The sequence below is a fragment of the Ambystoma mexicanum genome, chromosome 11, assembly GCF_040938575.1.
Source record: "Ambystoma mexicanum isolate Mex_15411 chromosome 11, UKY_AmexF1_1, whole genome shotgun sequence".
In the NCBI taxonomy this organism is placed as follows: Eukaryota; Metazoa; Chordata; class Amphibia; order Caudata; family Ambystomatidae; genus Ambystoma; species Ambystoma mexicanum.
The window spans coordinates 784,848,375-784,875,237 of NC_090934.1; the positions used below are offsets into that span (position 1 = coordinate 784,848,375).

The 26,863-nt window shown below is 48.3% G+C and overlaps 1 protein-coding gene across 6 annotated transcripts in view; it reads left to right on the forward strand.

The window, feature by feature from the left end:
* Positions 1-26,863, forward strand: part of STK33 (serine/threonine kinase 33) — a 1,615,433-nt gene that overhangs the window by 600,869 nt on the left and 987,701 nt on the right. For all 6 annotated transcript variants that reach the window (XM_069623713.1, XM_069623715.1, XM_069623714.1 and 3 more), the window contains one exon: positions 5,981-6,069. In XM_069623713.1, the coding sequence (XP_069479814.1) occupies positions 5,981-6,069 (89 nt within the window). The remainder of the gene's footprint in view (positions 1-5,980; positions 6,070-26,863) is intronic.

The following is a 26,863-nucleotide window of genomic DNA, read 5'->3' on the forward strand; positions in this document are numbered from 1 at the left end:
TACAGTTCAGGATCATGGGCTTCCACTTCCAATACAAGGTTCTACCCTTCGACCTCAAGTCAGCCCCCAGGGTCTTTACCAGACCTATGAATACAGTGGTAGCCCTTCTTAGGGCCCAAGGTCACCATGTCTACCTGTACCTGGACGACTCGCTCGTTAGGGCGACCTCCCCAGAGGCGGTTCTCCAGACTTCCTCCACCCTTATGAACACACTCCACAAACTGGGGTTTTCCATCACACTCAAGAAGTCTCAGCTGCAGCCTACGCAGAGCCTGACTTTTCTGGCCCTCATCTGGGACACAAGCTCCATGAGAGTTTTCCCCTCGAAGGACAAGATCACGGCCATCAAGAGGGCCACATGTCATTTTCTCAGCAGAGAGGTGACCTTAGCCTGGTGATACCAGCATCTATTGGGTATCATGGCGGCTTTACTGGCAGTACCTCACACCAGGTTCAAGATGAGGAGATTGCAGCTGCACTTCGCAACCTCATGGAATGAGGAGCGGGCTCCCAAGTGGAGCTTGTCAGCATTCCTCCTTTTGTCCACTAGGACCTCGTCTGGTGGTTCACGGACTGCAACCTGCAAACAGGCAGGCCCTTCCGGCAAGCCACCATCACCACCACGGATTCCTCCCTGGAAGGATGGGGCACCACCCTGGACAACCACTGCATCCAAGGAGTCTGATCCCTCTAGTAGCAGGAGGCCCTTATCAATTGGCTGGAGCTGAAAGCCAGCTGGCTCACTCTCAAAGCTTTTCTGCCTCTTATCGGGGAGAAGACGATCTTCATTCAAATGGACAATTCCACCAGCATGTATTACATCAACAAGCAAGGTGGCACCAGGCCCCCACTAACGGTGAGCATGCGGGAGTGGGCCCTGGAGAACAACATCTACTTGAGTGCAATCCACCTCCCGGGAGAGTCCAACCTGGAGGCAGACAGGCTCAGCAGACTGGGAGCGGACAATTACGAATGGCAATTGGACAGGTCCTGTGGGGGATCTTCAGCAGTTGGGGGCATCCTTAGGTGGATCTGTGCAACGCCTTCCATATACAGTGGAACAGCATGACAACATATGCATTTCCACCCACTCCCCTGATTTGCAGGGTGATCTGCAAAATAAGAGAATCATGTCACCTCAGCATCATTCTGATAGCTCCCTGGTGGCCGGCGAGAATCTGGTTCTAGGAGCTGCTCAGCCTCTCTGACAAGCCTCCCATTCACCTGCCATTGCGCCCAGCTCAGTTTCTATCACAGCAGGGGGCAGCGTCATCCACCCGCCCTGCAGAAGTTAGCTATCGCAGTGTGGTTCCTGAGCAGGTCACACTAAAGCATACGGTGGGTAGCTCTTCGACATTCCCATGGTTGTCGTCACCACTGTGGATGGTGTGGACGGAAACTATCTCCTCCTCGTTGGACGAAGAAATGTAAGTGCCCTGGAGTTCTTTTCCACCCCCCCCTCTTCTTCGGGTCCTGAGGGGTCGGTCCTGGGCTAAGCTCTGGCATCCTCTTCTCCTGAGTCTTTTCTATTGGCTTGAACAAAGACTCTCGCCTTGCAGGGAGTGACACTCTGGCTGCCGCTGTGGCACCCTGGGCGGGGTCAGCCTCTTTTGTTTTCGAAAGGGAGGCCACCACCATCTCGATCGAGCAGGATGATTTGGTCTGGATCATCTGGGCCTTCACCGGCAGGTCGGCCATCTTGTCCTGCTTGGCTTTCTCCTTCACTGGCAGTTCGGACACCTTTCCCTGCTTGGCCTTCTCCCATGTCTCCCACAGCTTCCCTGCGGTAGCTGACTTCCTCTTGAATGAAGAGCTGGAGTCGTGGCTGGAGATCGAGGCTGACAGAGACGATGAATGTGCCCTGACCGTCGCGGGACCCGCTTACGCTGTGACCCCGCCGGAAGCGGACTCACATTGCTTGGCCTTGTGTTGGGCCCCCACTGATGGAGCGCCCTCAAAGGACTTGGAAGCCTGCTCAGGTTGGCTGGATCTGGAAGAGGCATGCTCCTGAGAATCACCCGGGGTAGAGGCCCTGGTCCTGAGCCACGCCCCCAACCGGACGCATCGATCCTTCATCGTGCGCTTTGTGAAGCCACGGCAGATCTCACAATCTTCTTCTTTATGCGCTGGGTGTAGACAATACAGTCCCTGGGAATGCTTGTCGTCCAAAAAAAACATTCTGCAAACCGCAGCTGGTGCACAGCTTGAAGAGGGAAGCTCCATCTTTCTTCTCCTCCGACGTGATTCAGCACGGTGTAGGCCTGAAGACCTCTGGAAGCTTCCAAGAACACTCGCCGATTTCTGCCCTTGAGGGGTGATGAAAAATGCAGAGAAACGGGTCCCTGTTAATCGGAAGGAAACGAGATGGAGCACACAGGCTCAATTGAACCGAAACCCGAGTTTTCCTAGAAAAAAACATGAAAAAACACAGAAAGCTTGAAGAGGGAAACGCAAGGACTCCCAACACTTGAACATGTTGTAAAAATCAGAAGATGGCTCCCAGCAGTCATTGGCTGGGGGCAGTATGACCCAGAACATAGTGATAGATTTATAGGAGAAAGACAGTTTAGAAACGAAACTGAAACTGTTTTTTTCTTTTACCGAGGATTCGCAGCCTGACGACAGGGAATATTCATGAGCATGTGAATCCATGCCAGACCCATGCTGGAGAACAACAGTTACAGATAAGTAACCTGTTCCTTGCTAACGTTGACGCACTAGAGGGCAGGAGGCTCAGATCCATAGGCAACAATCCAATGTGTCACCCTGATTAAGTACCTCTAACCATGGCCACATTATTGCTTGGTCAAATAAGCAGTAGAGCATGTACAATGTTGAATTATTGTTCCTCACACACAGATTTTCATCTTGTGATATGGTATTTTGTAGTGTAGCTGCGGTGCTCACAAAGCATTTCTGATGTATTAACACAGTCCCAAATGTGAGGGGATTGTGTGTCCACAGTAGACCTATTATGGACAAACAGAGCATCACTGCAAAATGTGTCCGAATGTGTAGGAAACATGCAAAGCAAGGGACAATTGTGTTCTCCAGTCAGAGTAGCATTGACATTTGACCTGTTGACATTTGACCTGTTTTCCACCACGAAAAAGCCTGTTGTTGAAGACGTAGCATTTGCCAACCCCTGCTCTTCTTTCTCCAATAGGTCTGCTCCCTTGCCATCAAAACAGTATATGTACAATTGGCTTGTCAGTCAACAGTATTCGTCTGCTGGAATATTTCCACTTGTGTGCCATTAAGACCCTCTGCTTTGATCCTTTGTTCAGTCTGATCTGCCCAATGTCTTGCCCCTACAAAACATACTTGATTGTAAAACTTGGTGTGTGATGAATCTGGAGACTTTGTCCCTTCTTCATTTGGGGGAGCAACCCCCTTTGAGGCTAGGGAGGTGTACCTGTGACACAAAACCCTCCCTAGGGGTTTGGGCAAATGGGTCCTCACTGGCAGTGACTCCCCTTAGGTTCCCATGGGGAACTCCCTACATCCAATGTACTTTCTGCATATCTGGGAGTAAAACAAGAGGAAAATATAGTTATGTCTTTGCCTCAAGGTAATGGTGAATGTTGCAGCAGTTTGACAAGTTGTTGTGAACAACATGCCCCCTCTCTTTCCAGGAATGAGAATAAAGGGCCAACAACCCTTGAGTAGAGGAGGCAAGTTCCAACGCTGAGTCGATGTTGAGACGTGAGAGCATCAGTAAGGGGAGGAGCTGTGCAATCCAGCATAGCCACCTGGAGTGTGAAGAGAAGCAGAAGTGAGACCCAGACACAACAAGACCGAAGAAGAAACGCACAAGGCCAGAGAAGTGAAGACCGCACGGAGCAAAGCAGTCTGGACGCACAACCACATATGGGATGTGGTGGGCCCGGAGGGAAAGGAGGATTGCATCCTACACTCTCCATCCGAGAGCCGATGAAGAGCTACCCGAGATGAGAGGGATACGAAGGTTGCCAGCGTCTGGAGGTAAAAAGCAGCAAGCAGCAGAGAACGCTGCCACCGCATGCGGTGGCGACTGCCCCTGGTGTAAGCACTGCAACTCATCTGGTACGTGGTTTACCGAGGTCCGAAGGAGAAGGAAAGAAGTAAATACAAGCAGGGGAGAGGAGAGAAATACCCTAACCCCCATATAAGGGCAACAGATACCCGGGAAATCATTGAGAGATAGAAGTCTCAAGGGGCTGTGAGAACCCAAGGGATCCAGACAGCACAAATCTCCAGAAGGGTCACAGTGACCCAGAAACAATAGAAGAAACAGAACTAAAAATATGTCACAGGGACCCTGGTGACACAAGAGACCTATTGGGGCAGCTGACCCCAAACGAGTCACAGGGGCAAAGTAAACAAATACCAGAAAGTATGAGGGGAGCACAAAAGCACCCAGAAGTTGGTCAAAGTGTGGAGAAATCGACCAAGGTGCTGGAAAGGGATCGGGAAAATATCCCTCCACCCAAAGAAGATTGGAGATTCTGTTTTTTCAGGAACTTAAAACTTTTTCAAGACTTCTTGGGAATCTTTGATGAACTTTTAATAGACTGACAAGAACTGTTCTTCCTTAAGAGGAACTTTGGTGAGATTCTAACATTGATTCTAGAACCAGGAGGGAATCTTGGAAAAGGGTAAGAAACCATTTTTCTCTTTTGTGAATATCCAAGAGTGGAAGGGAACTCCGTATATTTCTTTTACGTTTTGTCAAGTGATGGGACCAGTTTAGGAGTTGGGTTTGGACAGGGGACTATTTATATTATGACTTTAGACAAGCACCGTAGTTTAGATTTGTTAGGAAGGTAACTGCCTTTCAGTAGTAGGAGTAGTAAAGTTAGATAGACATTTTCCCTTTTTATTTAAATAAAATATGTACAATAATGTCCTCTGGTTAAAATCCTTCTTCTGGCTTGCCACAGGTGAAATCTTTCAATTAAAGTAACTTTGACTGGGAATTTGCTAGAAGGGATCAGTGCCAGACTCTGATGTTGGGGCAGGCAGGATTTGTGCGGCCACATCAAGTGTCATTGAAGACAGTGATGATGCACTTAAATGCTATTGTCAGCGTTTTTCATCTGGTTGCTGGACGCCCACAATCTGTCAGCTCTTTCATCCCTGATGTTTGGACAAAAAGGACCTGTGAATAAATGTTTGTGTCACAAACCCCAGACACTCACAGTTCAGCTTTAGAATGCTTTTTCAATTTGGTATTGTATGCTTAGGCACATGGACCCATATCCTTAAGCAAGTTGTGTCAAATCACACTCCGATCAAACCTCAACATGCCTTCAAAAAATTGTATTTCCCTACCCCCTAAGTAGTGGTAAAAATCTAGTGTATTCAAAAGGTAGACTGCTCTCTATAATATATAATCAATAAAGCACTTAGCACCATACCCTCAAGCATGTGCCATTATGTCACAAGCCAAGAAACTGACTGACCTCGCTCTATGAACAATGTTATTCTTCGCACCTTGACCATAGATCACCTTTCTGTGAATTCTCAATAAAAGATCCCTTTATAGTAATGTATTCTTCTCTCTGTCTGCTAAGTAAATGAAATTCATCTCTGTTAACGTGCTGTTGTAAATGTGCCCAAAAAGAGATTGCCATAGTGTCAGAAACCGACCACATCAATCTGTGCAGGCTTCTTACAGGCTCCTGAGAACCTGCAATTTAACTTTAATCTGCTTCATTAGCATTCATTTGACTCGACTTATTCAACATGTTAAAAAAAGCTGAACAAACTCGCAGAATTGGAATTGTAAGAAAATAAAGTGAACGTGGAATCCTACCTGGCTGGCATGTGTGATAGATACATCAGTGTGGTTTTTAAATGTTAATACTTTTTGGTCAGTCATTTGAGAACTGTAAATACTATGAGAAGAGAACATGAATAAATGAATATCAAATGACATTTAAGTTGCCATTGTTGCCACTTTAAATAGTCCTCATTTATTGTGTGAATTTTATTTCAGATATAGTTCACAGAGATCTGAAACTGGAAAACATTTTAGTGAAAACTAGTGACGGTGAAAAGGATAACGAAATGATGCTTAATATTAAGGTAAGGTACACAAATCAAATAATGTTTACAAACATTTACATTGGAGTTAATGAGTTGCCTATGCGTCTTTTTCAGGCTGAATCATGCTGCCGTTCTCATATTTAGTATGCCTTGTTTGAGCCAAATCTTAGGTTTTCTTCAAATTTCATATTAAGCTAGAATCTACAGTACATTACAAAATCATTTTGTACACTTACTTTTTGCTAAATGAAGAGACTCTGGTTTGAAGAACCCAACTGCTTCTACAGGTTATGTTCCTTGTGACAGGTTCTCCTTGTGAGCCACACTCTATAGATGCAGATGTAATGTACTGTAAAGTGGTCTTGTACAGCGCCCTTCGGCCAATAATGTTTGCTTTGCTGGGGGAGGGTAGATATGGAAACCTATGGTCTTGATGGTACAGGCCAGAGGTACCCATTATTTGTGTTCGGATATAAAAATCTCTGTGTTGTCAGTATGGACTGGGGCAGTTTAGCAGTATGGGTAGCCTCCGAGTTGTGAAGTGCAAAATGGACAGATTGGTTATTGAGAGAAGTTGGATAGGGTCTGTGTCTGTTAACTATACTAGACAAGGTCGGTCATCTGAAGGCTGTGGGAAGTGTATGGGTTGCATGATTACCACTGGGATACCGCCCAGTCGTGATGAGGCCACATGACAGCTTAGAGAGAGAGTGGCAATGCACAGATAGTGAGTGATAGCACAGAGACACTGAGTGACAGCTCAAAGAGAGAGAGAGCGCGCGCAGAGAGAGAGAGAGCGCGCGCAGAGAGAGAGAGCGAGCACGCGCAGGGAGAGAGAGAGCGAGCACACGCAGGGAGAGAGAGAGCGCGCGCGCAGAGAGAGAGAGCGCGCGCAGGGAGAGAGAGCGCGTGCGCAGAGAGAGAGAGCGCGCAGAGAGAGCGCACACAGAGAGAGAGAGCGCACACAGAGAGAGAGAGCGCACAGAGAGAGAGAGAGCGCACAGAGAGAGAGAGAGAGATAGGGCAGAGAGAGAGCACGCGCAGAGAGAGAGAGCACGCGCAGAGAGAGAGAGCGCACGCAGAGAGAGCGCACGCAGAGAGAGAGAGCGCACGCAGAGAGAGAGCGCACGCAGAGAGAGAGAGCGCACAGAGAGAGAGAGAGCGAGCGCACAGAGAGAGAGAGGGAGCGCACAGAGAGAGAGAGGGAGCGCACAGAGAGAGAGAGAGGGAGCGCACAGAGAGAGAGAGAGGGAGCGCACAGAGAGAGAGAGAGCACATGCAGAGAGCGAGAGGGGTGGAGAGAGAGAGTGAGTGAGTCTAGGGCAGTGGTCTTCAAACCTTTTTGGTTTAGGACCCCCTGAGCAAAATGTGGGCAAGCCAGGCCCCCCAAAAATGCCACATGGACAGTAAGTCCAAATGGCTGTGAACTATTGCACGCCGTCACCGCACCCTACTCCCAGTATTGTCCCTGTGCTCCCCCACCTACTCCCATCACAGTCTCTGGGCAACCTCATCCCACTAGTAGCCAGTCCATGGGTTCTCACCACCCTACCATAGACCGTGGGCTCTCTGCACCCTGTTTCCACCACTCTCCTATGGCTCCCCCCATCCTGCTCCCACCACAGTCCCCGGACTTTGCACAGGCCCAGGGCCAGTGGCGGCTGGTGAATTTGTTTAATGGAGGGGCATACATATTTCCCCTAGATATGCCATAAGGACTGAGTGTAGCGAGGGAGCCTGAACCAATCAAGGGTTTAAATTGGGTAAAAAGCCAAAGAGGTTGCAGTTGGCGCTGGGGGGCCCAGGGGACACAAATGGTATTTTTTTACTGGACATCTATGTTCGATGTCCAGTAATAAAATACCATCTCTGTCCCCTGGGCTCCACAGTGCCTCAGAAGGAGAGCTGATTTTGGCAGGTGTGAGTAGTATGATTGTGCAATAAAGGCATTTTTAAAATGCTTTCATTGTACAACCCTTCTCCCCCTACCCTATCCCCAACTTGCCAAAATCCGATCAACGGGGGACACACGCACGCACCCCTCATAACACAAGCATGCACACCAAGCACTCACTCATAACACAAGCATACACGCGCACACCAAAACACTCATTCATAACGCAAGAATGCACACACACACCAAGCACTCACCCATAACACAAGCAAACACGCATCTATACACACATTTAAATAAAAATAAATGAACATAAACGTACCTTCTGCACCCGACATTTCCTCCCCAGCGCCCAATATCCTGCATCATGAACAGGAATCCGGAAGCAAGAGCTTCCTGGTTCCTGCACATGTGTGCAGGGGCATGTGCATGGGTGCTGAAACGCCCCTGTCTGTATGTGCAAGTAGGTGCAGCAGCTCCCCCTTCCACATACTGACATGCAGTTCCCCGATGAGCTATGCAAGGCTGGCGAAGCAAAATGCCCCCAGCCTTACATGGCTCATTGAGCATGTACGACTGGGGAACTGAACTGTCAAAGGGAAAAAGAGTTTCCCTTTGACAGTTCAGCCAGCCCAGGAGTGCTCCATCAGCTGGAGAAAGCAGCTGAGGGAGTGCTCAGTGTTTCACTGGGCTGGCTTCTCGGCTCCCCCATAATGGGCCCCAGCCCCGTTTTTTCTTTCCTCCATTAAAAAAAAAGAAAATATATTTGTTTTTTTATTTTTACATTTCGGGCTGGGCCCCCCCAGCCCCCTGGGAGTGAGCCTGTGCCCCCCAAGGGGTCACGTTCCTCAGTTTGAAGACCTCTGGCCTAGGGGGAGAGAGAGTGACAGCACCTAGAAAGAGATTGAATGTACAGTGCCTTGAGAAGAGAGAGACAGCACATAGAGAGTGATCTCCCACATTGTGAAAGGAAACTATCAGTCCCACAAAGAAAAATAACGTATGCCTTACCACATCTCTAAATTAAGAGCACTGTTACTTTCACCACTTTCAGAAACAGAAAATGGTGTGTAAGAAAATTAAGATGGGTGTAGAGATTCTTTACCTGAAGATAACCCATTCCTGTTTTTAGGTTTTGGCTAAATACCTATGTGGCAAAACTATTGACATGGGTAAGAGGGATAGATGGGAGATATGGCATATGAGGTGGGACACAGCCTGCAGCTGTTGTTCGGTTTAAACTCACCCATTAACCACCAACGGCCAAGCTAAGACCTATGGGTACTTTCTCCCATTCCCTCCCATCTGCGACCAAATCACTCCCACCTGAGGTTTCTTTTTCTGCTTGTGTCCAAAATCGATAAAATATGGCTTCATCAGTGGCGAACCGAGGGGCAGTTGGATAGGGGCGGATGGTAGGCAGAGGGGAAAGCTTCTCCCTTTTAAGAGCCTCACTGAAACATGTTTGGGGGCACGAATGAGACCGTATGGAATTTTGCACACTTCACTTCAGGGGAGAAGCGGGAAGTAGCAGGACTTTTTTCGTGGCTCAAACCTCCGCCCCCTCCTCCCTCCACTCACTATTGCAATGCTGGATACTCCGCTAAGCTTCAAACATCTTTAGCAGATGGGAAGAACAATACTAAAAAGATTTTCGGAGTATTAATAAAAAGATATTACCCTATTTAATTTCATAATAAAGAGATTAAATTTTGTAGAGCAGTACGACACATGTAATATTTACATTTGTAATGACATTTGTTCTCTTTTGATACTGTACAAAAATGATATGCAAATACAAAATTGTTCAATCAAAATTAGCTACTTTTCGTTTTTCCTTCTGTTCGGTAGTTGAAAAAAGACATTTGCTTTTTAATTTGGGCTATTAGGTGGCACGGAAAGCACTACCCTTAAACCGAAACTATTGTCATTAAAATAAGAGCTTGAACATAAGAGCTTCAAATAGGGGCTCTGAATGAGGGTCTCTAATGCTTTTCAATGGAGATGACATTTGAGGGGGGGAAACATGGTGTTGTTTGGTTATGTCCCCACCATGCCCTGCCCCTAGCCTTTGAAGGCACGCCCCTGAAAGCACTCACACCAGTAAATAAACAACCAGCTAGGGAAAAAGGCTCAAACTCTTGCACGGATAACAAGTTTTATTTCTACAAAAATAGGTGTGTCAGCCAAGAACTCTGCTGCCATGGAACGTTCTGTCGAAAAATGGTACAAGCAGAAGCTTAAAAGGAGACACAGCATCATAGATCATATCATTGTATACAGTGGAAACCCGCATGGCTGGTAGGTGTAACCCTATACATCATCTGCCTACTCCATAGGGGATGCCAGGTCATTGGTCCCAGCCCAGTCCATCTATCTTCCATCACGTGGGCTCTGCTGGGCTCATCATCTTCAGGGAACCAAGGACAAAGAAGCAATTAGCTATATTTGCAAACAGTGCTACTCTATCATTATACAGTGCACCTGGTATGCTCAAAGACTGGTACGGGGGAGTCTCGAGGTCACACTAACCCACACATACTTTACTCATCCCGATCATGTCTCTCGGTTTCCAAGGCTTCCACCCTTGCTTTTGAACTATAATGTATTCCTCCCTGTACCTTGCATTACAAATCATGTAATTATGAAATAAAGTTGAGACGACTATACTCTTAGCTCTTGTGTGGTTGATTGCTTTATGGTCGGTGGTCTTGGCTTAACTGGTATCTTGGAATTCAGAGGTCTCGGAACTAGGGCAATCGTAGGGGCTATAACTCGTAGTTGACTGGGTGGGGGTCGGAGGCCTGCTCTGGCCAGTTTCTGATAACACATCCACCAAGGTGCCCAGTACAGTCTCGTGGCCTTACAGGGCACCTTCTTTCTAGAACAAACATATTGGCAACAACTTTAGAACAAAGAAGGGTTTATCTGGAGGTTTGCAGCGTGTGCCTCTTATCATCGCTTGGGCTTATTCAGATTTCCCCTTCAATCTCGCGGCTTTTGTCTAACACAATAAATATTGCATGGCCATGCAGGCCCTATGTTTCGACTATGGCTACTTAATATGTGTAAAATGGTGTCTGCTTATATGCGGACAAATGGATCCTAGGTATGATATCCTAGGAGATTGGAAAGACCTTGTGTATAATTCAGCACATAACATTTGTAATAATTCAATTTTTATGTTTTAACAATCCATTTCAGTTCATCAAATATTTCTTATATCAATTGTTCTTGACGACTGTAGTGTAACTCAAAAAATGTTCTTTATTTTCAGACACACATATGAGTCATTACTTGTCCAATGCATTTCGGTTTTTAAACCTTCATCAGGCACTCAATTCTAGAAAAGTAAACAAATAAGATCATGTTTGTAAGAAATATTGGTACATCTGAATTGTAACTTCATTTCAGTACTTTTTCAGAAACATTTCAAAAGTTTTTTTTACCTGACTGCTGTCTCATGGTAAAAAGAGAGGGGGGGTAGAGAAAATTGTTCTAGTAAGCATATAGCTTACTTGGTGAGGATCCTCAATTATGCTCCTGTAATGCTAGAAAGAATGTGTTTTTCTCACGTTTTCTTTCTTCTAAACAACGTTATGCAAAACTTAATGAAAAGTAGAGATTCATAATGAAGTTTCCCTACCTGTTCTTGTCTATGGAGTGTTCTTGCAAATGGTGACCTGTAACAAGGTCATTTGGTTAATAAATGAGGGGAGATTCATCTAGTGGGTTCTATTTTTACCATGACACGTTGAAGAGACACGTCTTCGGAATCCTCTTCTTTTCCACCGCGACTGCACTGTTGTAGTGACGTATGCCGAGTCAGAATAGATGGTCACGTGGCAACACTGCGACGCCCGCAGCGCTTCAATGAGCGCTATGAGATCCACTGCTTGGGCCAAGTAATGCATTGGCAATCTTTTCATAATCAGTGTGTCATTCACCTCCCACGAGGCACACCCCTGCGGCACCCGTATGTCACAGCCTGTCTCCTGGTCGATTGTTGCTGATCCATCAACGTAAAGAACCTCCTCTCCCATCAATGGGCTGTCAATTACCTTAGGAATGTCATCTTCCCCCCCTTCAAACGTTACGCAGTCATGCACTGCTAAATCTTCTCCGGTACACATTCCTGTTAAAAAAGTGGCAGGGTTCACTGTTTTGCTCCTTAGAATTTGGATGTTTGGGCTTGAGAGGATGATTTCGTATGTGGAGACTCTGTGTGGTCAGGATAGATTTTGATTTTTCTAAAATGGCGAATACTGAATGTTCCACATACAAAGTGACGGAACATCCCATTACGATTGTGGAACTTTTCTCACTTGCGAAAGCAGCTGCAGCAAGTGCTTGCTCTCTGGCAAACTATCCCTGTATCAGAGTCTAGTGTGGCAAGGTAGTAGGCCAATGGCTTTTCCGAACTCTCCCACCAGTGAAGGCTCATGCCTCGGCGTGGGAACTCAACGTGGTTCTGACAAGGCTCATGGGGCCCCTTCAAGCCTAAGCACCAGGCCCCACTCAAGTTTCTCTCGTGGAAAACCGCTTTCCTTGTGGCCATCACCTCTGCCAGAAGGGTAGGTGAGATCTAGGCCCTGTCCTGCAAGCAACTGTACCTGACTTTCTATGAATCGAGGTTCGTGCTGCACACACACCGCTCTTTCATGCCGAAGGTTCAGTTGGAATTCCACCTCAACGAACCTTTAGTGTTACCTGTTTTTTCCCGAAACCTTTGTTCCCGGCAGAAAGGGCCTTGCACTTGCTGGACGTTGCTCGTGCCCTGAAGTTCTACGTGGCACGCACTAAGTTTTTGAAGACCTCACAGCTATTCGTGAACTTTGGTCCTGTGAACCATGGGAAGGCCTCGCACGCTGTCGGGTGGCTAACCGACTGCTGCCCGGCTGTCCAAGAGCCCACTCCGCCAGAGCGATCGTTGCGACAACGGCGTTCCTTTCTGGTGTGCCTCTGCTTGACATCTGCAGGGCTGCTACGTGGAGGTCCACACACGCCTTCACGAAATTCCAGGAGTCCAGAGTTGGCCAGGCAGTGCTACGCAACCTGTTTGATTGAGGTGAGTCTGTTCCAGGGGTAAGTGTAATTGCTTCTGTTGAGCCTTGCCACCTCCTGTGGTTGTGTAATATTGTACTGCTATGTATTCATTATCCATGAGCATGTGAATCCATGCCAGACCCCATGCTGGAGAAGGTTTAAGTTACTTACCTGTAACTATTGTTCTCTAGCATGGGTCTTGCATGGATTCACATGCAAACCCTCCCTCTGACCCCTGTGCTGCTCTTCTTGGTCATACTGCCACTTTACCTGCTTACCAAATCTGAATATGGCTGCCAGAGGAGGGGCTTAGGGAGAGGACTGTCATTGGATGGGGGCAGTATGACCCAGAGGACAGTAACTGGTTTAAATGAGAAATACAGTTTTTAAGTGAAAGTGGAACTGTTTTTTCTTTTACTGAGGATTCCCAGCCGGACGACAGGGAATATTCATGAGCATGTGAATCCATGCTTAAGAACAATAGTTACAGGTAAGTAACTTAAACCATATCGCACAATTGAAGGCTGCACGCATGTGGATGAGACACGAAGAAAGGCAGACCTGTGAATGAACTTTGAAGTAACGATAGCTGTAAAACCAGCGATACTGAGTAATGGAGTGGTCCAGCGAAAGGAAGTAGCCCACTCGAAAGTCACAGTGAAAGGTGAAATGTTTGTAGCGATAAATGAACTGTAAAAGCGAAGTGATCCAAATTAACCATGAGAAAAGGGGAGAGTTAAAAGGTGAATGTTGAACTTCGGTGCTTATGACAGTGAACTAAACTAAGAAGCACTGGGGCAAATAACGCAAGAATCTGAAAAGAAGGAAAAGTCGAAGTGGTCCTGCGGAGGTCTGTAGTAAAAGCCACACACATTCGAAAGTCTTCAACATCAGGAAACGGCCCGAGCCTGATTGAGGGAAGACTGGAAGTGTAATACGTTTGGGGAAGTGAACCCCTAAAGGATGTGAATTAAGCTTGGGGAAGGGAACTCCTGCAAGTGTTTTGAACTTTTGCTTTGAAAGATCCGAGCCTGACTGAGGGAGACCAATATGAACTTTTGCTTTAAGAGGTCTGAGCCTGACAGAGGGGGACCGGTATGAGCTTTTTGTTGAACTGTGTTTTGAAAGCTGGAAAGAGAGACCTTAGCGTGGAAGAGAAATTGGAGTAAGGGGTGCACACCCTTTTTTGGGAAGAACAAAATACAATTCGTAATATTCCAGCATAGGCTGGTTTCAGGAAATTCGAGGTGCGGGGGAGGAAAAAGGCCTTGGCTCAAAGCCTTAATAAACAGAAGAGAGAAAAAGGATTCAAGTTAGGAGTCCTCCCGTCCCCTGCACACTATCTACTGATGCCCAGAGGGCTGTAATTACTTCAAGTATTCAACAGTGATATAAACTTTCAAGCAATATTCAATGTAACAAGCAAAGTGCATGCGCTGTATTTGTAAAAACAATTATTTAATTAAACAAACAAGAAATATTTTAGACAAGGCACATCAAGATGTCCAATGGTAATGGCCGACGTGTTTCGAGGTGAACCCTCTTCTTCAAACGGAGCCTAATTGGACTGTTGATTAAAGTCACATATAAGGAAAAAGAAGCAGATGAATGTGTGTTATAACCCATCCAGAAGTATTTAGTTAAAATGACATATAGATAAGGAGTAGTTGAGCAATCATGCCAATCGCTAATCGTAAGCAGATGTGCAGAAACGTTGTTCATTGTAGCCAAGACCATGTGGTTTGCAATGTCCAGGATACCCTCTCTAATGTTAGTTATAAAAATAAGTTGGGGAAAGCCATCTAAGTTCAGTGAATTTAGGGAAACCTATAAGCAATTCTAAACTAAGAACATTAGATGCCCCATTCCTGAAGTAGGGAATCTAGAGCCACTCAGCTAATCCAGTAATATACGTGATGGTGACAGAATAGACCAGATTAATCACAATGGACGGGATGGAATATCTAAGTGGAGAATCATCATGTTAAAGGAAAACGCTATATTGAAGAGCACAACGTACCCCAGGTGTTCTGATATCGATGTCAAGTAAAGGTTAAAGGGGCCCTCAAATGGGTATCCAAGAGTTCATTATATAGTCTTAGACTGAAAAAAATGATGCACAAGGAGCGTGGAAGAGACACTCGCCATTCGCAGTGTTAACATTCTTGAGCCATCCAGGCGGAGATAATATTGTGTTCATAGTCACAAGATGTAATTTGTTCATCATGTATTTGCATCAACTATCCTAAGGGATGAAGAATGTGAAGCCATATCAATTTAGTGTGTATAAGATATGTCATATGTTGTAGGAGGTAAAAAACGGAGGGTAGCGGCACTCACCCTGGTATAATGCAGCATGACCAATGTTACGTGGAATAAAGCAGATGGATAGAATCTCAACAGGAGGGGGTCTCCGTTATGGAAGATGTGGTGAAGACACCATAATCTAAAAGAAGCAAATGGTAAATGTGCATGAAAGCCATGCCCTAAACCGGATATGAAATTGTAAAATAAATAGGGTAGTACCCAAGAATGCAAAAAACAAATACCTTAAAAGCGTGCTGGAGTGATGATAGGCGGCTTTTCACTGTATCCACTATGCTGCAATGGCGTGTGATTCTAGCGGGCCATTAGTATTCAGCTCGTCAGCTCATCGGCTGGTGACTGGTGAAGAAAAGCAAAGCTTGGTGTTCGTAGATCAAGCTACAAGTATGTAGTGAGAATAGTGCAACAATGTACAAAGGTAAGGCGGGCTATGGCAGAAATCTAATATGACAATTACCTTCAAACAAGTCATGGCGAGATATAGCGTGGCGTTCCAGCGACGGTAACCTAGGCAACCAGGGTCCGCGTCTTATGGATCTAGCGGGCAGGTACAGATCGTGACATAGCCTGCATTAAAAGTATATGAGATGTAATGTGTAGCTCTAGTAGGGATTCTGTACAATATCCCGGATCGAAAAGACCAATCGGTCAATACCTGTAGAGTCCGGGAAGCGCATATCCATATGGCGTGTAATCTCACAGCGCGTCCATCAGCTAGACGACGGTGGAGGCGAAGCGTGTGCTGTGCCATCTTAGTGCAGTTTTAACGTGGAAGGCCAGGCGGGGCCTTGATCCATGTTTTGAACTGCTTTTGTGTTAAGAACCTGAGCCAGAGTGTTTCATCCTGCCTACGGGGACTGCCTTACTCTGTGCTGTCTAATGTGGGGAGGAGAGCTGACTCTTTATATTTGAACACTGATTTTCCTTTGCATACATATTCTCCTTTACACACGTTTTGTACAAGAGATAGGGCAGGTATTAGGTTTTGTTAGTATAGGCCAGGGGTCTGCAACCTTTGGCTCCCAGATGTGTTTGGACTACCATTCCCATCCGGCTACCATTCCCATCCGGCCTGTACAGCATAGTCAATGTCAGGAGATCATGGGAGTTGTAGTCCGAAACATCTGGAGAGCCACAGGTTGCAGACCCCTGGTATAGGTCATTTCCATTTGACAGACTCAACTAGGACTGTTATATTTATTATTTGTTGGTAGAGACTACCACCATTCTAGTTATAAGGTAGTAGGAGTTTTTCCAAACCCAGAAACTTCAATAAAGATTTTACAAATTGTAGATTGTGTGTCAGTGTCATACTTGTGATACCATGCCTCCCTGACATGAGACAAAACTGCAGTCATAAATTGGCCGATGGAATGTGAGAATATGTAAAACCTCTCTGCATAGTCTGAGGTGGCAAGCACTGGGGCTGTGGATACCACTTCTTTTAAATCATTGGCGTTTTTTATCATGTCTGCTGTCCACTTGTGTTTGTGATTGCCTTTTTGTGCTTCCTGGAGGGCCTGCAGGAGCGGCCTGGTAGATGCTGCATAGTCTAGAATCCATGCTCTGCAGTAGTTGCATAGCCCTAACAATTTCTGCATGTCTTTCACTGTTTTAGGTCGGGGGTTGCGCGCAGAGGCGCTGATCTGTCTGGTATGATTCTTTTTCCATTTGCTGATATTAACTGACCTAGATACAGCACTTCCGGCTGGCAGTACTGTAGTTTGGCTTTGTCAACCTTGTACCACTTCCGGGACAATGGTAGTAGGAGTGCGATAGTCCCTCCTGCAGTGCTGCTCACTGCCACTACTTACAAGCAAATCATCCACGTACCGAATGATCATGCTGGGTACTTGAATGTTTCCTAAGTCAGCGTGCAATATTCTGTTGAAAATGCTTGGGCTCTCGCAGTACACCTGGGGCAAACGAGTATGTTTCAAACGCATTCTGCCATGGGTAAATGCTGTAAAATACTGTCGGGGTTCAAAGTTATCGTAAAGAAGTGTTTTTCAGATCCACCACTGTAAAGTTGGGGATTCTGCATAGAAAGGTGGCAGGATTAGGGACCACATTGTTTAGGAGGCGTAAATCCTGGATCATTCGCCAATTGCCCCCTGTTGGCTTTTTAACAGGCCAAATAGCAGTGTTGCATGGGGAAGTGGATGGCACTATTCTATCGAGCAGGGCCTGTATTGTGTCTCTAATTCCTTCCTCTGCTTCTTTTGACAATGGGATTCGGTTTAACCCAGGGTAGCACTGCTCCTACTTTCAGTGTTATTTGTACTGGGTTCACTTCCTGTAAAGGTCCAACATTGTGTGGATTGGTGGTCCACAACCGTTGAGGTAAATATTCTAGGTCTGCTTCAATGAAGGGGGCAAGGCCACAGCGGCCATCAGGGGGCATTGCACTCTTCGGTACTGCACCATGATCTTGCATGGGATGCAAATCTCTATAATTATTTCTCCATCATTGTCATTGTTTTAAAATAACTCTGCATCTGTCACCGACTTGAGACGTACAGTAGGGTCAATACAGAGCACTGTATGCCACTCGCACCCATGCCTGTCTGCATCTAGTACGACCACTCTCTTAGCCGACGCCAACAACCCTTGCTGGTCTAGGGACAGGATTTTTCCTGCCATCAATTCCGGGATCACCACAGGGCGTAAGGTGAACTCTGTTGGCACTCCAACAGCCCTTGGCAATTTGTGGCACTACCTCAAGTACTGTTATTCCATAGATGAACATGTCTGGGTATACGGTATGCTCCAGACCACTGCCTCCACTGCCATTGCATGTATTACCACCATTGGCAGATGCGGGAGCAGGTGCAAGTGGATCTAGGTCACCTGGCCTAAGCCCCGCCCACCTGGTGCCTTCCTGCTTCCCGCTCTTTTTCACCACTTAGCAAGCCCCGCCCAACTGGTGCCTTCCTGCTTGCTGCTCTTTTTAACCACTTAGCAAGCCCCGCCCACCTGGTGCCTTCCTGCTTGCTGCTCTTTTTAACCACTTAGCAAGCCCCGCCCACCTGGTGCCTTCCTGCTTCCCGCTCTTTTTCACCACTTAACAAGCCACACCCACCTTGTGCCTTCCTGCTTGCCGCTCTGTTTCCCTACTTAAGGAGCCCTCCAGCTTCTTTTCCTTTGCAGATGGGGAGCAGGTGCAAGTGGATCTAGGTCACCTGGCCTAAGCCCCGCCCACCTGGTAACTTCCTGCCTGTTGCTCTTTTTCACCACTTAGCAAGCCCCACCCACCTGGTGCCTTCCTTCACCATCACTGTCTTGTGGCCAATGCTGGATTTGACTTTTATGGACTTCATTCATTCACGGTCCGTCACTCTTTCTCAACTCTCATGCTGGACTTCCTTTGCATCTTGTACTCATGGTGGCCCTGAATCATGCTGTTCCCATCTTCATCTTGTATCCTGGCTTGCAAGATTATGTGTTACTACTGACTTCTGCAATTGTATTCACTCTCCACTCTTGCTTCTCCACTCTTTTTTTTACTGCTTACTCTCTTTTCTCTCCTCCTTTCCCTTCTCCCTTTTCCTATCTTTTGTTCCTACCCTCCCTTTCTGCACCCCTCTCCCTCACCTTTTGTTTTTCTCCGGCTCTACCAGAAATGTTGTCAGGCCTACTACGGTAGTCGCCTGTCTGTTTCCATTTCCTTCCCACTGTCCCCCTCCCTTCCTTATCTATGTGTTAGCTCTTGCACTATCTGAAATGTCGTCAGGCCGAGTACGATAGTTAATTTCACATCCTTACTGTTCATGGCCTGTAAGAATGTGGTTGTATTGTCCCTTGTTCCCTCCCTTGCCTTGAAGCGCTTTGAAACACATTGTGTATAGGCGCTATATAAATAATCATATCATATCATATCATTGTTCTTATTGCACAAATTCCTAGCGCGGTACAAACAATGCCTTGATCTGTGAACAAAATCGTCAAGTTCAACTTGCTGAGCAGATTCCTGTCCAACAAGTTGACAGGAGAGCTTTCAGAATACAATAAGTCCACGTGCACCACCTTCCCTCCCACCTTTACATCCAGATCTTTAGTATATGAAACCGTAGAAATAGCCCCAGAGTAGCCCTATGTGTCGACAGTTTTGCCTGATAATGGGAAGTCCCCCTCACTGATGCCTGATTTCGCAGAACCCAAATCAACCATATAAATGAGTTGCTTGTTTCCTATCTCTGCCCCCACCAAGGGTTCCTCTTCAGGGTTGAGGGTCATTGACAGGACCAGACACGCAAGAGTTCTCTGTGGGATGTCCTAGTCAGGGTATGTATTTGTCACAGGAAACGAAAAAGGGTTTCCCCCCCACCTCGGCTGCGCCTCAAAAAAGGTCAACCATACCATTTGGTGCTCCGTTGAACAGGGTTGTGCCACCTCCGTGTTCAAATGTGTGCTGGGGTGTGTACTGTTGTACTGCTTGCTGCTGCTGTGCAGGCAGACCAGGTATCTGCGGTGGTAACTGTGTGTAGGCATGGTGTATTTCGTGGGTTATAGAAGTCATTCTATGTGCCAGCCCTTGTCGGGACCCCTGGGGTGGTGAGCCATAGGTATACCCCATTCCTGGTCTGCTCCTACATTCTTGTGAAATATGTTCCCACGTCCCACAGTTCCAACATTGTGAAGGCTCCAGCTCCCCGTTCCCACTCTGTGCCCCATTCCCCCAAAGCCCACTCCCCTTGCTCTTCGAAGCCCACCTCTTGCCCACTGCTGTCCTCCTTCTAGCCACTGTGGGCCGGGGTACTATGGACCCCTGCCACACTGTCCTTGCCCTTCTTCCGACCAAACTGCAGCTATTCTAGCATTTGCAAACTCTTGGGTGTTTACTGCCAGCTCTGTCTGCCCTGGCATCGATACTGACAAGTGTGTCTTCCTCTGCATGCCGTCTTTGGGCCGTTTCCTTTTCCCGCTCCTTTATTCTCTTGCAATGGTGTACTATTAGGCTCTGTATTTCGGCCCACCCCTTCACCTCGATGCCCACGATTCTGTCTAGTAACTTTTTCACTTTTTTGGGCAGGTCCTTTTTAATGATAAAGTAGAAAAAGGGTATTGACTGGTCCCATGAGCTATCCGTCTCCGCTCTCCACATCTCCTGAACTTTAAGAATAAACTGAGAAGGATCCTTTTCATCGCCAATAGTACGTTGCATTCTTGATTGTATGTCAGGTGAATCAGGGAACACTCGCTGCAGCACCTCCCATATTTGTGCCTGTATCTTGTTGTTAAATGCTTCATCATGTGCATCGTTCCCCAAAGTCACTCCCGGCTATCCTGCTTTTACCCACACATCCCCAGCATGGTCTCCAATGGTCGCGACCAATAACCATGTCGCTGACTGCCAGGGGTACCCCGGCTGTCTGCTTTTTGAATGCATAAATCCACGTACCCGTCTCTGCCATTGAGGGGTAGGAGCATCTTTATCAAATTGTTTTTCTCCATCTGCGCCCAGGGCACATAGTGCGGTCTGCCTGACGCCTTAAGTATAAGGGGTATCTGCATCTTTGCCCTACTCCTGTCAACCCTTTTTCCACTTCACTTTTTCCTTGCCACTGCCATCCAGCCAAACCTGCTCCTTAACCTACCCTGCCACATAATCTCCACCCGGGGAGTTTGTTCAGGAGCTTGCTCTGCCTCCTCAACCTCATCTTTGATCTCATCAATTGGACTCCACCAATCTTCCTCTACTCAGCGAGATCCTAGATTCTCGTACCCCAAGCTGTTCACGTTCTCACCCCCTTCTCCTTCCTTTTCTATGTGCATGTTTTTTTTATGGTTGTGCTATATATTCTGAACAGTTTTCTGTTTTCCACCCATCTGATCCTTGCTCTGCTGGTTTATCGGTTTTCACTTCACTCTCTGCTGCCCGCAATCTAGTCAATTCTGTTCCAGTGCCACTTCTAGGCCTCTTTTATTGACTTCAGCGTGCACTGGTACATTCAGAGGGGATGCATATGGGGGTGGTGGGGCTGTCACAGTAGTGGACACATAAGTCGGGTTAATGTAACCTACTGCGGGGTGGACTGTGGGTGGATATATTCCCCTGTGTTCCGGTGACGCCCCACTCTCCTTTCCTGAGCAGTCACCCCTGCTATCATTTTGTGCTTCCCCCTCCCTCAGAATCTTCTGCATCTTTTGAACATTTTCCAGAGTTCTAATATTTCTTTTCTCTTTTGTAACTGTTCCCCCAAAAATATGGACATATGGGAGCCCTGCTCTGGCCATGAGCTGGGTATCCCCCTTCCTCTTGTCTCCGTCACCCATTACTTGTGATACTTCTCGATTCTATCATGGTATAGTGGTAGGGCTTTACACATATATCCTATAGGTGTTTCCCCTCCCATTATAATGGTCCTTGCGCCTCCCTGCCCTTATGCCTTTACTAGCTTGCCGCACCCGCTGCCCATCAAAAAAGTCAGTCCTTCGTTCCCTCCTCCCCGTCAATAAAAATCTAAAAATACTTTCCCCCCCAACCTTGCTTCTTCCCACACCCTCACTCTAGCACTACACACACTCAAAACACAATGCTACTTACAGAACACCCCTCTTCGGGCCTCCACCCTACACAATAAAAACAGGAACACAACAAACTAAAATAACAAGCTTAAATAAGAACAACTACTATTCTCCAGTATGGGGTCTGGCACGGATTCACATGTGCATGAATATTCCCTGTCGTCAGGCTGGGAATCCTCGGTAAAAGAAAAAACAGTTTCAGTTTTGTTTCTAAACTGCCTTTCGCTTATCAACCAATCACTGAGCTCTGGGTCATACTGCCTCCAGCCAATGACTGCCCTCTACCTAAGCCCCTCCTCTGCCAGCCATCTTTAGATTTTTACCGCACCTTCAAGTATTGGTAGTCCTCGCATTTCGCTCTTTGAGCATTCTGTTTTTTTTCTGAGATTTTGGTGGGAAAACTCTGTTTTCGGTTCAATCGAGCCAGTGTGCTCCATCGTTTATCCATCGGATTAACGGGACCCGTTTTTTTTTTTGGCATCTTTCATCGCCCTCAAGCGTCCAGAAGTTTTCAGGGCTACACCGTGCCGGATCATGTCGGAGGAGAAGGACGACGGAGCTTCCCTCTTCAAGCTGTATACCAGCTGCGGTTGCGTAATATTTTTACGGATGACAAGCATTCCCAGTGCCTGTATTGTATACACCTGCCGCATAAAGAAGATTGTGAGATCTGCTGTGGTTTCACTAAGCGCTCAATGAAGGATCAACACGTCCGGTTGGCGGCGTGGCTCAAGACCAGGGCGTCTACCCCGGGTGATTCACAGGGGCATGCCTCTTCTGAATCCAGCCAACCGGAGCAGGCTTCTAAGTCCTTTGAGGGTGCTCCATCCGTGGAGGCCCAAAACAAGGCCAAGCACTTCGAGTCCGCTTCCGTCTGGGTCGCAGCGCAAGCGGGTTCCGCGACAGTCAGGGCACGTTCGTCGTCTCCGTTTGCCTCGATCTCCAGCCACTGCTCCAGCTCTTCGTCCAAGAGGAAGTCCGCTACCCCTGGGAAGCTGCAGACAAGGTGTCTGTCCTGCCCGTGAAGGAGAAGGCCAAGCAGGAAAAGGTGTCCGACCTGCCCCTGAAGGCCCAGGTGATCCAGGCCAAATCGTCGTCCTCGATCGAGTTGGTGGTGGCCTCCCTTTCGAAGGTGAAAGGGGCTGACCCAGTCCAGGGTGCCCCAGTGGCGGCCAGAGTGGTCCTTCCTCCCAGGAGGGAGGCTTCTTCCAAGCCGTTAGAAAAAAACTCTGGAGAAGAGGATGCCGGACCTTAGTCTGAGACCGACCCCTCAGGACCTGAAGAATGTGGGAGGGGGACAGCAGAGAAGAACTCCAAGGCACGGACATTTCTTCGTCCGACGAGGAGGAGATACTTTCCGTCCACACCATCCAGGGTGGTGGCGACAACGATGATGGGAATGTCGGGGAGATCCCTGCAGGAGGCAGCAGCGATGACAACATCATCGATGGGGATGATGATACAGGGTCTGGGCCCAGCAACCCTGTCTCCCAGGTGCCTCCGAGAGACATATTGCAGGATATCCTATTGACCCTCCACACTCGGGTGTCGGAGATTCAGAGGAGGATGCAGATAGGCGCCACCAGCGGCACCACCAGCTGTGACCCCATTGACACTGGGGCAAACACTGGCAAGGAAGAGGAGTCATCATCCTACACCTCCATTCCAACCATCGCTGCCCTCCCACTCGCCTCCAGGGGGACGGTAATGGACACGGTGACGACTGACACGGACGACTATGCAGGGATGGTAGATCCTGCATCACCGCCACTGAGAGCTTCTCCACCGGACAAAGTGGGATCCTTTCATTCCATGATCGCCCATGCGTCAGAGCCTTTCCAGCTCACCCCAGAAGAGAAAAAGGAGGGCTTCCTATACCAGGAACCCCGCCTCAGCCCCAGCAAAAAGAGACCGGCTTGAAAAGAAGTACCGGGTGCCAGAGTCTGCACCCAAGTGTCTACAGTCTTAGCCGTCGCCGGACTTTGTAGTCTTGGCGGCCACCAGGAAGAAGTCGTCGAGTGTGTCGTATTCTTCATCTGCACCTCCGGACAACGAGGGGAAGAAATTGGATTCGATGGGTAGAAAGGTAATCTACTCGGCGGCGACAACAACAGTCAAGGCGGCTAATGCCTTAGCGATCGTGGCCAGATACGACTAGGAGCTTTGGTACAAGATGGCTTCACTCCTGGATTTTTTTCCCCCGATGACAAATGGGTCGAGGCTTTGGGGATCCTCCGGGAAGGCAAGGTGGTGTCAAACCATGCTATCACAGTTGCCCTGGATAGGGCAGACACGGGATTCTGCCAGATGGGAAACAGGGTTTGCCTTCACCGCCGTGGCTGGCTCAAGGCCTCCAATTTTAGACAGGAGGTTCAGACAAGGGTTCTGGAAATGCTGTTCGACTGAGACAGTCTGTTCAGGAAGGCTGTCGATGCATCTCTCCAGGCCATCCACAACGACACAAAGACGGCCCGTGCCTTGGGCACCCAGCAACAACACTGGCAGTCCTTTCGTTCTTCAGAAGGGAAGTCTAGCAGGTCTTTGAAAGGTTTCGGCAGGGGCTCATCCTCTTAACGCCAGCCTTCCAATTCCTCGACCCAGGAAACCAACAGGGGTTGCACCAAAGCCTTCTGAGGTGGCTGCCGTCATCAAGGTTCCAAGGGGCGATGCGCCGACCGCCAAGCAGGACTGAACCAGCCAAGACTTCGGGCCCCCACCCCTGCACCCTGGTGGGAGGCCGGCTGGCGAACTTCGTCAGCGTGTGGGAGACCATCTCCACCGATCGATGGGTGCTGGACGCTCTCGCCCACGGACACACTTTAGAGTTTCAACTGAAGTGTCCGTGAATACCACCCGTGGCTCGACGGGAAAAACACATCCCTCAGCTGCTGCTGGAAGTTCGGGCCATGTTTAAGAAAATAAAGGGGCGATGGAGCTGGTTCCAAAGCGACTCCGGAGCTCTGGAGTTTACTCAAAGTACTTTCTCGTAAGATAGAAGAATGGGGGTTGGAGGCGCATTCTCGACATACGACGGCTCAACAAGTACATAAACTCCCAGAAGTTCAGGTTGGTCACGCTGCAGCACGTGCTCGGCCAGTTGGAGTAGGGGGACTTTCTGTCGTTGTTGGATCTAGTGGACACTTACTTCCACGTTCCCATGCACATAGGACATCGCACGTTTCTGCACTTTGTCGTTCAAGAGATGCATTACCAGTTCAAGGCTCTCCCATTCGGACTGAAGTCGGCACCCAGAGTCTTCACCAAGTGCCTGGCTCCGTTGGTGGCCCATCCAGGCCAAGTCAAGGTACATCGCTGTTGATCACACAGCAAAGACAGTCCGGCTGCTGACGAACCTGGGCCTCTCAGTGAATTATGCTAAGTCTTGCTTGACTCCATCGCAGGATGCCCTGTTCCTCGGATCCAGGCTCGACACAATGTCCTGCCTGGTGTCTCTGTCGGAGGAGAGGATAACGGCCATTTTGGGCAAGGTGCAATGGCTGTTGGCTCTGAGGTTCGACACAGTGAGGACCATCAAGTCGCTGCTCGGCATAATGTCATCATGCATATACCTGATTCGGCTCTGCAGATTGCAGATGCGCCCACTACAGGAATTCCTCGACGCCCATTGGTTCCAGGTGTCCAGAGGCTTCCAGGACAAAATCGTGCTCGACAAGGAGCACCGTCGAACGATAAGGTGGTGGGGCGTACGCTCCAACATCGCCGGAGACACAGACTTCCAGAGCCCCCCGTACCAGGAGATGGTCACAACGGACACTTCCCTGGAAGGATAGGGAGCCCACACCGGACGTCTTCACGCCAGTGGTCTATGGCTGCCAGAAGAGAAGACGCTACACGTCAACGTCCTTGAACTACGGGCAGTGTTTTGGGCCCTCAGGTCATTTCTGCCGTCCTTCAAGGGCAAAGTGGTGAGGCCCTTGACGGACAATACCACCACAATGATTTACATCCGGAAGCAGGGGGGCACCAGATCCCCAGCGCTCTCCAAGAAAGCGCAGGATTTGTGGCACTGGGCTGTCGATGTTCCTCATTCTGTTTCACCTGGCAGGAGTACAGAACACCGTCACTGATTCTCTCAGCAGGGAGTTGCGCTCTTGCCACGAGTGGGAGCTTCGGCAGGATCAAGTGGACAACCTTTTCCTCAAATGGGGCAGTCTCCAGATCGATCTGTTTGTGACTGCGATGAACACCAAGTGCCGGAGGTTCGCCAGCAGGTTCCCCCAGCCAGGGCATGGGGGACGCATTCTCATTCCCTTGGGAAGGCCTGTTTCTGTATGCGTTCCCTCTGTTGCCGCTACAACTTCGAGTCATCAGTCAACTCAGACGGTACCGGTGCAGGATTATCCTTGTCTCACCAGCGTGGCTGAGGCAGATGTGGTACCCGGACCTTCTCAGCATGTCACTGTCTCCTCCAGTCAAGCTGCCAGTGCTTGCGGATCTTCTGGCCAGGGAAGGAGGCGCAATTCTGCACCACAACCGAGGATCTATGAACCTGAAGGCCTGGCTTCTGCAGCATTAGAGTTTGGTGGCTATGATCTTCCGGCGGACTGCAGGGAGGTACTCGCCAAGGCCAGGGCATCGTCTACTTTGATGTGCTACAGACACAAATGGAACCGTTTTGCGACTTGGTGCCGGTCGCAGAATATCAATCCTCTGAGGGTCATGGCCCCTCAAGTACTTCTGTATTTACTGTCTTTGGCTAATTCGGGACTGGCTCACGCCTCCATCAAGGTACATCTGGCGGCTATCTCCCGCTGCACCAGGTCTCGGGGAAGGTCTTCAATGTGGTTGCACCGTCTAGTTAGAGTTCATCAAGGGACTGTTCCGCTCGTTCCCACTGGTGAAGGCTCCTGCCCCAGTGTGGGAACTCAACGTGGTGCTGACTAGGCTCATGGGGGCCCCCTTTTCGAACCTATGCATTCAACCCCGCTCAAGTTTCTGTCGTGGAAGACAACGTACCTCGTGGCCATCACCTCTGCAAGACGAGCTAGTGAGATTCAGGCCCTATCCTGCAAGCGTCCT